The following is a 13,548-nucleotide window of genomic DNA, read 5'->3' as shown; positions in this document are numbered from 1 at the left end:
TCCCTGTGTACCTTATTGTTCCATCAGGCCTGAAGTCGATCTCTGTTTTGCAGCATCATTCCAACAGCTGGTCTGAGTGACTAACCCTGCCCTATGGTACTATCTTCTAAACCTTTTTTTGGAGTTCTTTCTAGTGAGGTAGGTCTTCAGTGGAGCGTGGCCAAGTCAACTCATGCTCAAATCCTGTGTTGTTACACAGGATATTGAACAAGCTTTTGGTCAAAATATAGTCATACGCTGAAGCTTGGTGTTACTTTTCTTTCTTATTCCTACTAGACACACCACACATATCTCTTCTTGTAGCCATATTTTAGCTGCCACGTTCGTGAACGGTGCATGCGCAGAGGATGGAAATTTTCCTTCTCAAATTTGATGGTGTATTTTAAGAAAAACATAAAAAAACATTCAGTAGTTACAGCACAGACAAGGTACCCTGCTTTTTAGGACCTGAAATTGTGCCACCATATTGTCATCTGTATTGCACAGTGACCATGTTAGCATACAGCCAGGCCTGTGCTGTATGTAAAATGAAAAAATTCGATTAGGAACCTAGTAGCCACCAGTACTCTCTCTCAGGATTGTGTATTTCACTGTTGCACGTATGTTATCATAATCATTCTGTTGTGTAGTCTTTGTTTTGCTATTGCTGTCCTTCATGTACATAATCGTTCTCCCCAACTCCCCAGCTCCTTTCTGATGCCCACCATTCTTCCCACAGGCATACATTGGATTAACTGAGCGTAACATTGTTTGAAGCTACTTGCATTATATATTGTGATCTTGTGGGATGGTTTGAGAGGTTACAGAAATAAGGTTGATCTCCACAATCAGGATCTAGAGGGATCTGAAAAGCCAAGAGTGTACCGATCCCCAAAACAATAACAATTTCACACCATGTACAACTGGCTATAGGTGAAACAGTTAAGAACTATATAGTGACAATTAACTATATGACATGAAGCTGTGAGCTGAGGTGTTTTCTCAGAGATGAGCGGTGAAAGAGGGTGAATTAGTGGTAGAGTAAGAGAAAAAGTGATTGGGGTGGATAAAACTATCTCCAGGGGTCCACTTAAACTTTATTGGGTGGTGTCTAGGATAGAGTCTAAAAGAGGACTAGGGATTAATCAAATATATCCATTACAAGGGTCAACATGTTTCTGCCTTAAGTATGTCCCATACAGGGATCCAGGGGCATTCGTCAGGACCTCTGGGTTAAATAGTTACTCAGCACGTACTCTGCCCCTCATTCACCCTCTTTCATCTCTAAGAAAACACCTAGCTCCTCCCTGTTGGGGAGTCGTAGCCCACACCTTGAACCTTCCAGTCCAGGTGTGAGGAGGGAACCTATATGATGAAGCACGTCACCAAATGGTGAGTGTGGGTTCTTGTCCTGAAAGGATTTCTCTCTTTCCCTTTTTCTGTTCTGACAGCTTCACAACATATAGTTAATTGCCACTATATAGTTCTTATCTGATATCGGATATTCAAATTCTTGTTCTTTGTAAATTGTTTTAAGAAGGCCTGAAAAATTTAAAAAGACCGAAACGTGGCAATATGAAAGAGGCAATTTACAAAAAATTAGAACTTGAGTACAGTGTACCTATACTTAATGACACAGAGAAATATCTTTGAATGTTCCTCCTGTTAGCAATTAACATACACCCATAAAGAATAGTGTGCCTGGTGCCTGAAAAGATTAGGCAGGAATGGACATGCCCTTTTAATATATGTTTCTAATGAGATGAGTTTATATACGTGTGAGGTGATAATTGAAATGGAACTAAAATGATATTAAATCTTGATTGATACATTAGACATCTGAGAGATTTCATTTTTGGTTAAGGAAAACAGTTGGTAAATGAGAGCAATGCATTCTAACCAGCTTCTATTAGAAAACCCATGGACCAAAATTTAATTAGGTTGTCTCTCTAGATACATAAATAAAAGGAATTCATCCACATTTAGGTATTCTTCACACATTCAGCAATCTAAACAAATTCAGATGCTGAGCCTCGACAGACACCTGCTCAATTTAAGAATTATATTACTTAATCTTGGTCCTGTATCTTCGGCGAGCCACATGAAATTGTTGACATGAACTATGGCTGCTTTCTATATATAAAATACTGTAACTTTTGGGGTCTATTGCCAACACCTTTCTTCCTGAAATGTGTTTCTTTCTTCTCTTTCCACAGAAATTCCATGGGACCAAACTATGGATCCACTAATCCTTTGCTTGGTGCTGACTTCTCTGGAGATCCTGGTATGATTACATTTGTGTGCCATCAGTGAATGGCTTTATACCTATGAAGCAGCAGTTAAGAATGGCATACTAATGGAATTCTATGCAATTTTCTAGAGAGTCGTGAACCAGTGGCTTTTCTGTTAAAGATGCCGGATGCATCATTCCCATTTATTAAGTGTTGCATTGTAGTTCCACTGGCTAGACTACGTGGATTCTGAAGGTTAATTCCTTACATCTTTCCTAGGATGATATGATGAAATTATGAATTATGCAGCACTAACGCCTATTAATTACTGGTCAATATGCAGTCCGTTCTGTAGTGTGGCATTTGTAAATTACCATATTAATTCTCACCATCAATCAGTGAGCCTAACTCAAAGCAAGTTTGAAATTATTTCAATGAATATAGTTTGTTAGAGGGCAGAATGCTTTTAGCTCCTCCGTTATTTTTCTTTGTTAAATCTTAGTAACGCATGTGACTTTTATGGAGTACTTCAGGACCAAGCAAAATCGAGAATTGGGGCAGTAGTGAAAGGCACAGTTGCCACTTGATCCTTTCTCAAGTGTTAGTGTTACCCAGTTCTGGCCTTTTAGACAACAGTGCTTAGCTTGTTGGGACCTAAAGGTCCCAGTGTGTATAGTGGTGTTCTCTAAAAAGCTATCCAGGAGCCATGTAAAGATCTCTTTAAAATTGAGGGCAAGACACTTTCTAAGATATCAGTCAGTGAAGGCCTCAAGTCGCTGTTTTTCAATCAGGACTTGGAAGGACTGGAGTATTGAGAAATCATACAAACATTCCTGAGAATGCATGCAAGTGATGTCATTTTGACAAATGCTACAGCCTGAAAATATTTTTTTTAGGAGGGATGGATTGTTAATTCACAAGATCAGCGAGGAAGTGTCTATAATTTAGGTAATGTGTTTGACTCATGGTTTGAGCTGCTTATTCTTTCCATTTAGGTGCATCAGGTCCATATCCACCCCCTATTGGTGGCAATGCTGCCACCGCTCCACCCTCTCACTTGATGGACAATGTAACTGGGTATGAAGGAATATCAACAGGAGGTGAAGGTAGGTGTTAAACCGATTGAAGGCATAAGATAGACTTCAGAAATGCACTGAAGGTGACTACTTACCTTGTTAATATTTTGGTTGTCAACACTTTGGCCATCAGTATTTTTGCAGCACAATATCTCGAACTTGATATTCCAGTACGATAGTGTTTTGTGATGTGTATCTTCTTTCTATTTGACCTGTCTTTTTACTATCTATATCTTTCTATATATGCTTCAAGTGTTTTGCTGCACCAGGCCGTACACCTTCCTGCAGTGCCAGAGATGGCGGCAGCTGCCGTCTGTATTTTCTCCCCAAGTACTTTCTGGAAATCCAAGAATAAACAAAGCAGCACACCTGTCCAGAGGTGTGCCGCTTGGTTTATTCTTGGATTTCCAGAAAGTACGGGAGAGAAAATCTCTCTATATGAAAAAATAAAGGTTAAAATAATGTTATAGTAAAGTGTGATAAAAACATCTGTTTTTGTTTGAAAAAAACCTTAGTAATTCACTGAAAAAAACAAAGGTTAAAGTAACGTTATAGTTAGATGAATTTGTAAATGCCAACATTAAAGTTTTAAGTAGAACAACCTCAGGTACACATCAGCTATGGTTAACAGCACTAACGATAACTTGCACCCCCCGCCACGCACTGCTTATGATCTCGCTTATGACCTCACTCATGACATGTTTTATGACATAATTTATGACATCACTGATGACATCTCAAATGACATCATTGATGACTTCACTGATGACATCATGCAAGCTTTGTTTCCCCCCCATATGGCTCTATAAATTACTATGGCATTATAGGCCTGACAGTAAGTACAAAATAGCTCAGAAGAATATCAGGCATCATTAGTGCCATCACAGAAACATCTCTCAAGTGTAGAAAACAAGCATTATGTGCAACATTGACCCTATAATATACACTTTACAAGTTGCATATATCACATTAACAGTCAACCACAGATATTTGGGAATCCTTAATTGAGTATCGTTTTCAATCTCTATACAACTGTTCACAGAAAGCTAAGTTCCAAAAAATAGCGAATGTTAGTTCCAAAACAAACAGCTTTTATCTACATCAAACCCTAATATCAGTAGAGAACTGGGTACTGTAAACAGTGTTTACACTATGGAGGAAGTATATTCTATACTATACTGTTTGGAAGCAGTGAAACTCGCATGAGAAATACACCACAGAGTATTAAAAAGAGTCTATTAAGAACAGTGTACACCCTACGCAACAGTTGTTAAAGAAGACCCTATTTGCTAAAAATAATCAAGATCTGAAGATGCTAAGATCAGATTCCCTGCACTCCTCATACTGTGGTGAAAACTAAACAGATATATATTCTGATTCAAGACAATCACATGTACATAGGTAAGTACCTGGTGCACACAGTCTTCTATGTTAAGTAGAAATTGTCATGCTGACACGATTCTCTCTAATAATAACTCAATGCTGCTTAAAAAAGTTAGTATCTACTAGGTAGTAGAATCTGACTCCTGTTGAAAACGTTTTCTGCAGAACAAAAAAACTTGTGTAGAACATAATGAACACAAGTTAACTGTCACCTGCTCACAGAGTTACTCTTGAATACAAAGATTTAAAACGTGTTCAATACTTCTACACACCTATGGTGCATTAGGAGCACATGTGTTTTGTAAACACTTACACCCATTAGCTGGACCCAGTCTGTACACAATTACGTAGATAAGTAAAACATACAAGCATTCTTATTGGATGATGTAATCACTGATGTCATCAATGATGTCTTAGAACATGTCATAAATTTATGACATATGTGGTCATAAGCAGTGCATGGCCGGGGTGTAAGGTATAGTTAATACTGCTAACTATAACTGGTGAATTTCAGGTTTTTTTTTAGTTCAAAATGGTAATGTTGTCATTTACAAATTCACCTAAATATAACATTAATTTAACCTTTGTTTTTTTCAGTGAATTTCTAAGGTTGTTTTTAAACAAAAACAGACGTTTCATCACACTTAACTACAACATTGTTTTTTTCAGCAGATTTCTAGTTTAAAAAAAATATAAAGTAATACTTAATTACCATATGTAAATGCAACCGCCGGCTTGCACGGCCTTAAACCATGCGCGGCGGGGGGGTTGGCTGCAGGTCCTGGCCTATTGCCAGGCCCTGCAGCCAACCACCCTCCATACAACCCCTGGGACTCCCCATGGCCTCCAGAGGATTGGGGGGAGAGTACCATGTGGCCCCTCCCCAATCTAACACATTTTGGCCCCGGGGTGGGCTACCTGTGGCCTTTAGTGCCCCAGGGAGGGAGGCCACTCAGTCCCCCTTCCCTTCTTTAAAGAATTTGACCCTGGGGAATGGGGTCCCTGGGCCCTCTAGAGGCTTGAGGAGGAAGGCTCTGTGGTCCCCCTCCCCTTTTTAACACATTTTGTCCTCTGGGGTGGGCTCCCCAGGGCCTTTAATGGCTTGAGGAGTAGCAGACAGAAGAGACCCAAAAAGCAGCTTTGTAGCTGCTAAAGTTGTGGGTTCATGACTCCCCAGCATCCATCCTTTACTCCTTTCACTCATTCATCTAAACATCCTTTCGCTCCTCTATCTATCCACCTTTTCACTTCATCCATCCATCCACCCTTTACCTCAGCCATCCATACTTTCACTAACTCATGCATCCATACTTTCTCTCATCATCCATTTACCCTTTTGCTCATCCATCCACCCTCCTTTTCGTTCATCCATCTATTTCACTTGTCCATCTACCCTTTTATCCATCCTCTCTCACTTATCAATCCATTCTTTCACTCATACTTCATTTTGTCCTTTCACTCATTCATCCATCCATCAACTCATTCAACCTTTCACTCATCCATCCTTTCACTCGCACACCCATCCATACTTTCAATCACTCACGCAATTTTACTTTATTTATGAGCCTTTGTTTGCCAAAGACAGTCTGCTGTCAGACAGAAAAGCCCCATCAAGAACCCGAATGCAAATGATGACTTTCTGGTCATACAGAATACCTAGTCGCAACCTTGTTTTTTTATGCCCAGGCCCAACATAGTACTTCTTTGTCTGTCCCAGGACAATACACTGATTAATTGTCATCGCCCCTGACTAAAGGGTCATCCCTGAATTCAGACGTTTAGCTGAATAATTGTTCTTTGTTGTATTGTCCTTGATTAACAACTTATGTCTCATGACACAACCTCTACTATTCTACAGCATGCACCTCCGATAAAAAAGACCTACCTCTATTAATTTTATGGGCCTGTTTTAATCTTATAACGTCCGTTCCCAACAAAAGGGTGGTTTGGCCTGACTTACTGCAACATATTTAGCTACACCTAAGGAATAGAATGGTAGTCTGAAACATACAATGCTTGAGCTACAGCATCCACTTTGCAACAATCTCTTGAATTGTCAGTCATCTGTTTTTTCAGGAGGAAAATATCTTCCTCCCCCGTCATATCCAGGATCAGGCCCTGGGAAAGCTGCTGCTCCCCCAGATGTGCAATGGAGGTAAGATGCTTCCTTTCATGTCAACTGCGATATCATTACATTTGAATTATTTGTTGTCTGTTCCTGTGACACTAAGTAAAGACTTATACTGGTTTCTTCCCTGTGTTGGCGGCATGCCACAGTTTTATGTGGAAAACAGTGCTTTGTCTTAGGCTCATTTAATAGAAATTTACCAATTTCACAAATATTAATGCCATACTTATTAACTTTTATTGAGCGACATGTCTTGGGGTCTGTCTTACTCCAGATAGTCACTCCACATTACATATCATTACATATCATAATTGGTGTAAAGGTCTCCATAGAGTCCTGAACACTTAGAAGTTACTTTTTATGGGTAATGTTCTTACCACTGGTGTTCTAAGACCACAGTCCTATTTCACTCCAAATTAGATATCAAAGCACTTGACTCTCTCACGATAGCATTACTGAACAGTCAAGGCTGACATGAAGTGTTGGGGCTTAAAGAATCATTAAGACAGAGCCAGAAAACATTTACAGGCAGTCAATGCTTCACTTAAAAAAGTGCAAAACTTTATTATCAGGTAAGTAAAATAGTACGCAAATGAAAATGATACACCGAGAAAACCAGAAAGTCATTGCACCTTCATAACATATTAATAATTTCAGTGTCCAGAAAGTATGCTATGTTATATAATGAGTAGGACTTCAATAATGGATAAAGTAGTTCACTTACCAATTTGATGGAAAGCCAGAAGGTTCTAGCATAAAAAGATAAAAGATACAACTGCAGATATTTTAGAGCTCTCTTGCACTAAGTTTTAGAAAATAATTTCACCCGGAGACCAAACACCAAAGTTTTCTATAGGGGTCGCTTAGGGACATCTCTGGTCCTTTGGGAAACAGTACAATGCCTTGTAAAAATATGAGAGGTATGGCAGGATACTGGCCCAGTACTCTTACCCAGGAACCTTTTTGACCTAGCTGCCTATGGTATAAAGGATGTAGCAAAATGAAAGGGGTCATCCCTTAAAATTGTCCACAGTTTCTAGATTTAAAGGGGGGGGTTCCTAAAAATCCCAATTATCTCTAAGCCTAAAATCCCATCACCCAAACTACAATGTATCCACCCACAAGAGATGTCTTGGGCAATATCTGTAGGGCCCTAAGTAGCATATTAACTAGTCAGTGGTGTCTGGTTGAGGCTGCAGGGTGCAATCTCTTGAGCCCAGAGTCCAGTAATGATCCAACTGGACCCAGTGTTGAGATCAGCGATTAAATAGTGGCTAATCCTCGGTATATGCCACTTTAGGAGCCTTGTGGGATAGGAGCCCTGTATGTCAGTGCTCACCACTGACAGTAAATATTTTTCTGTGGTGTAGTTTTCAATGTGACCAGAGCACCCCTCAAGTCACCTGGACCACCTTTGAGTTAGAAGCGACTGCATCCTTGACCAGTAATTGTTTAGGAGCTCTAGCAGTACCAATGGCTGTGGAATCATGGTGGCATCTTCAGATCAATGGAAATAGACTCTGTGCCAGGGTTGAAGACTGACTGTCTTCTGGTCCAACAGAAGCAGTAAGATTTGGATTTTTCCATCTGGCTCATTCCAAGAAGATTCTCCATAATGTTATATATATATCATGATGATATTGAAAAGAAAAAGAGTAGAAGTGAATTAATTATTTTGATAAATTTTAGGAGACGGAATGAAACTAAATGCCCTAGGTATTACCTGTATAACATATGGTGTTTGGCTTAATTTTTTGGTTTCTTTTTTGTGGGGGGAGATTTACCATCACCTGTCTCACCCTGGGGGAGAAAGAAGGGGTTGGCCTTGTACTCTGATATTCGAGGCTTGCCTTATCACCTCATTTGTTCATTTCACATTTGACAACTGCGGCTTCTTGAATTTTAAATTCATTTGAAAATGCGTGAACATATCGTTAAGGGATAGCCATGCATGTGACAACACAGTCAAATTAATTAGTTATGTATTCTTTATTTTCTAATAAGCCACTTTTCATCCTAAAAAATAATGAAATCAATATTCAACAAATATACAGTACATTTCTGTTATTAACTCGTATTAATCTTTTTAATTCTGGCTGAAGAAAGAAGAGGTTGTAGCACGAGATACAATACTGAGCATTGAATATCTTCACATAGATCCTGGAAGCCAAGGCAAGCACTTTAACGTATGATCTATTACTCAAAGTCTAGCATTGAATGGGCTGAATCAATCGCTTACTGGGCAGCATTAGGTGGAGAGGATTTCAAAAGTGATGTGTGCGGTAACACTGGCCATAATTTATGCTTAGGAAGGGATAATGGAACTTCAGTCTTTACGCTCTTGCAGGCACATGCATCAAGCTAGGATTTTGCTAGTCCTTAATTGCGAATATTAAGGATTCGCAATTAAGGACTCGCAAAATCCGATGCATGTAGGGATCGCTATAATAATAGCGATTCCTACACATTCCTTATTTGCGACTCACAAATTGCGAGTCGCAAATAAGGATTAGCTTCCCATTCATTCCTATGGGCCTACAGGCCCATAGGAATGAATGGGAAATTGCATGCGCAATTTGCGAATACCAATAGGTCCTCGCAAATTGCGCATGCAATTTCAGGGTGCAAGGGTGTCAAAAGGACACCCTGTTGCACCCCTGAAATTGATCTGTGCACATATGTTGTGCACACACATGCACTAAGGGCATGTGTTTGTGCAACATGAAACTTTGAATAATGCACATAAGCGCATTTTTCAAAGGTTTTGCAAATTACCATGAAGTTCAACTTCATGGTAATTTGCGCCCCCTATTATCGCTAATTTTTTAACTTTAATGCACTGCATTTAAGGAATCTCAATTTGAGATTCCTTACATGCAATCGCAATTTAAGTTATCGCAATTTAGAGATTACTTAAATTGCGATTTTTGCATTTGGGATGATGCATCCCAAATGCAAAAATACCAGTCGCAAAGGGGCAGATTCTGAGAATCTGCCCGTTTTCGACCGTTTTTTCTTTTGATGCATGTGCCTGTTGGCCTCTCTACTGAGTCACATACCTGTGTTTCTGTACATATGGCAACCCTGCTAAGAAGTGCCAGAAGTGTCCCAATAAAATATAACCGTTCCTGAGTAATCTCACATTACTCACCATTGTCCTGATGAGTAGTGTAAGAGGTGAGTTCAGACTCCATCACGACTCAGTCTTTGTCATTTCTGCGAAGACTTCCAAGGAGCGCTGTGCCCGAAGCACTCACCTGATCTCTGGAACAGCACAAACTATGCATTGTCATGCTTAACACAAACACACACTGCACTTTAAATTAACCTGGTGTATTTAAGTTAACACACATTTTTCTACTTCTAGTATTCCTTCAATTTCTGAAGATACCGCAAAGCAAGCCTTTATACAGTTTGCAGAGAGCAAGTGCTGCTACCAAAGTGCTCCTGCCAAGGAAATGGTGTTTCGCGATTTCCAGTCACTCAGCACCTACAGAGTATGTACTATAGAAGGAATTATTGTACACTTTCTTCCAGAATCCCAATTAGTTTCTGGGCGATTCTGAGTGTGCCAATACATGTATCCAGAAAAGCAATAGCTGTATGTTGTGTGTGCAGTGAGTGTGTTCAACAGCCTCTGTGTATGCTCTAGAATCCTTCCAGAAACGTGGACATCTCTGCTGTAGAGGCATCAGCTGTTTCATTACATGGATGTTCATGCGGCTTGGCTGCTTGTATTTGGCTTTGAGGGGTTAATCTCTTCTGTTTCCTAGCCAGTGACTATTTGCTATGCACTGGGCACTCGTCTTGTGACATGATTAGAGATCAGTGCTCTGCTCAGTTCAATGACCATTCTATGTCTGGAAAGGTCAGCCTTAGTATGAGGGGTGTCAGCTTCCTTCCTACTTCTAATCTTTTACATTCTGAAAGATTCTCCTGAAGGGTTGAGTTCAGCTCATGCCCACTCCATGTTTCCCCTCCTCCTCACAAGGACTTGAGTTGTAGTTTTGTTGTCTTGATGGTGAGAGAGTTATCCATACACATTGTGTAGCATTGGAAACCCTTTCGCCGGATGTGAGGCAGGTGACCTATTGTGCATATTCAGTCTGTTCAGAGAGCATCACTAGGTCTAGAGAGCTTGAATCGGAGTGCCATTCTCTCCTTGGGTAATCCATAAGTGTAGTGTAAGAGATCTTTAAGTTTATGACCATTCTTTATCTTGTCCAATCTTGTGTCTTCTTCTTTCGTTTGAAATAGTAATAAGTACAATTATTGCTTTATTACTATATGATTTGTTTTTCCTAGTATCGTCTTGAGACGTTCACGGAGTCCAGATCCTCAGAGTGGAAAAGTGTACCTTATAATGGTAAGCTGGGGTGTCATCTTAAACCTTGCCTAAGAGTTACACTTAAATTAATGCATGATATTTAATGAGGAAAACCTTCCATTTCCTCCACAGAGAGTGAAAGAGCTTGTATTGCTAAATGCCAAAGAATGGTACATAAAGACTGCTGTACTCAAGTGAAACTGCTGGCTATTAACTCCATTTATTATTTTATTTAAATGTTTAAATCGCTGTATTCGCCTGAAAACATCTTGGCAGTGAGGGAACCAGTTACTAGATATGGGTGAACTTATCCAAGAATGCTACATGCACATTTGTAGTTTTGCTAAGTCACCAATGAATCTTTCAAGGTAATTAGTGCGCCTGTCCTAACTTCATATATTTGTAATTTTTTATCTCTTTGGGAAGGGCAGACACTTGCAGTATGTGTGATAGACTTCAATCAGAAACATTAAATAATGTTAAATTTGATGTTCAGGGTATTAAATAGTGAAATCAGTTGAGTAACATACAGCTAATTTGCTATATAGCCCGCCTGCCAACATATAGTTTGCAAGATATAAATGATCATTTTGTCACTTCCAGCTAGAGAAAGGTGGTTCTGGGTAACTGAGTCAAAGATTTGTCCGAAGTTAAAGAAATTCCCATCCCAACATCATCAGCAGTAAGTTGCTCTTACAACGTGTGAGGAAGTGGGTTCCTATTTTGCTCCCCTAGTTATTTAACTTTAAGGACAACTAGTTGTTTTATCTCTACAGAGAGAGATTCTGACTGAGTCTCTCTTACCATATTCTTTAGTAATAATGGATTTTGAGTGTGCCTGCCTTTTAAAATAAGGTCCACTTCTGCGCAGCTGTTGTAAGAGGCTCTAGGCCGGTTGCTCATGGACGTGACACATGCCTGTGCATATCTGTGTGCGTTGAGCAAGTGGGACTACTTTCTAAATCAGTATCCGTATCTACTCACTGGTAGCCTGTTGTATATGGGACCCTTAACAGATTGTTTATGGCGTGTGCAAGCCTTATGATTTGATTAGGGATTGAAAAAAAATGTTTCTATTTCTTATTGGCTGTAGTGTAAATCTGTAGTGCTTCACTGGAAGTCTAAAGTGTTTAACTGTATTCACATTGTTTCGACCTGAGGAGGAGCTTGATGCATAAACCTCCTAAGTAACTATTGATCCTGAGTGCAAATATAACATTATTTCAATCATACTTACACTCCTTCATGTACTCTTCAGTTTGGTCATATTTATCTTAGCGCTCTGAGTTAGCACCTACTCTGTTGGCCAGCGGGAGGATCAAAGCCTTCCACACACAATAGGTCATATGAAAGGGATTAGGCCGTTTCTGGGAGAGGGCAGTTTGTGGGGGCTGAATCTCCTTAGATTAATGATATTTCTCACTGCCTAGAGAGCTGTTACCACTTGAAGTCACAATTTTGAAAAGTGTCATCATGCTGTGCAGAAGTATTGGGACAGGGCTGGAGTGATCAGTTGCATTCTTTGGACTAGGCAGATGTGCCTACTTTCTGGAATTTTTCAGTCCACGTAAATATCCAGCACTAGGGAGAACATGAAAGAGGAGCTTTCTATAGGATCCCATAAAAAGTTAAACCCCTGAAGGACGTTTTTCTTCTGGTGAGATGGGACATGCTGGACTTCTTCTGACGTGGATTCTGTAGATCTCTCCCTCCAGGCCCAGTGGCACTGGCCTCCCCAATTGTCTGGTGGTGCAGGGAGTGGACCTGTTGAAGGATCCTAGAGTAGAGATTTTCCCTAAAATATCTATGGAATTCTCTTGTAGCTTGGCAACACCTGACACGGGGACTCCCTGACTTTTACTAGATGTATAGATATTCTGTATGTGCCAATGAGACCATGGAGTTTGGGGAATGCCAGTAGGGCGAGTACTGTCCCTTGAGGGCTTTGGTCTACCATGCTCAGGACTGAATTGTATATGGCTGGGTCTAATCTAAGGTGGCATAGTGGGCAACAAGAAATTATGGACTGGAATGCAGCCCTAAGTAATTATCGGTGGCTGAGATTAATTCTAGCATTCCATTCCATTCATTACTTTTTTGTTTACCTTAGTGGGTTACCCTCAGTGTGACAGGTATGTGACAGGTATGCCCAGACATGGGTCCTTACCTCAGTGTGCCGCTGGAACCAAGCTGCCCCCACTTGGGTAAAACTGGCTGTGGGTTGTTTGTGGTCCAGTTCAGAGAGTCCTTGGCTTGGGCTGGATTGTTCCTGCGATCAGTACAATGTAGGCAGGATCAAGACTGGTTTGCGTATGGCTGAGTCTAGTCTGAGGTGGGATAGTGGGCATGTACTAGCGGCAAGTAATTACCAGTGACTGATAATAATATGAGCATTAATTTAGGCATTCCACCCATTACATTTTT

At 40.2% G+C, this 13,548-nt stretch overlaps 1 protein-coding gene across 1 annotated transcript in view; it reads left to right on the top strand.

Annotated features, from left to right (window-relative positions):
* Positions 1-13,548, top strand: part of LOC146797464 (protein SSUH2 homolog) — a 138,519-nt gene that overhangs the window by 60,625 nt on the left and 64,346 nt on the right. The window contains exons 2-6 of the mRNA XM_085624490.1: positions 2,196-2,263; positions 3,206-3,316; positions 6,746-6,824; positions 10,165-10,294; positions 11,103-11,163. Coding sequence (XP_085480616.1) covers positions 2,196-2,263; positions 3,206-3,316; positions 6,746-6,824; positions 10,165-10,294; positions 11,103-11,163 — 449 coding nt within the window. The remainder of the gene's footprint in view (positions 1-2,195; positions 2,264-3,205; positions 3,317-6,745; positions 6,825-10,164; positions 10,295-11,102; positions 11,164-13,548) is intronic.

The sequence above is a fragment of the Triturus cristatus genome, chromosome 9, assembly GCF_964204655.1.
Source record: "Triturus cristatus chromosome 9, aTriCri1.1, whole genome shotgun sequence".
Taxonomy (NCBI): domain Eukaryota; kingdom Metazoa; phylum Chordata; class Amphibia; order Caudata; family Salamandridae; genus Triturus; species Triturus cristatus.
The sequence above is the reverse complement of the archived record's forward strand: the minus strand, read 5'-3'. Positions and strand labels throughout refer to the sequence as shown.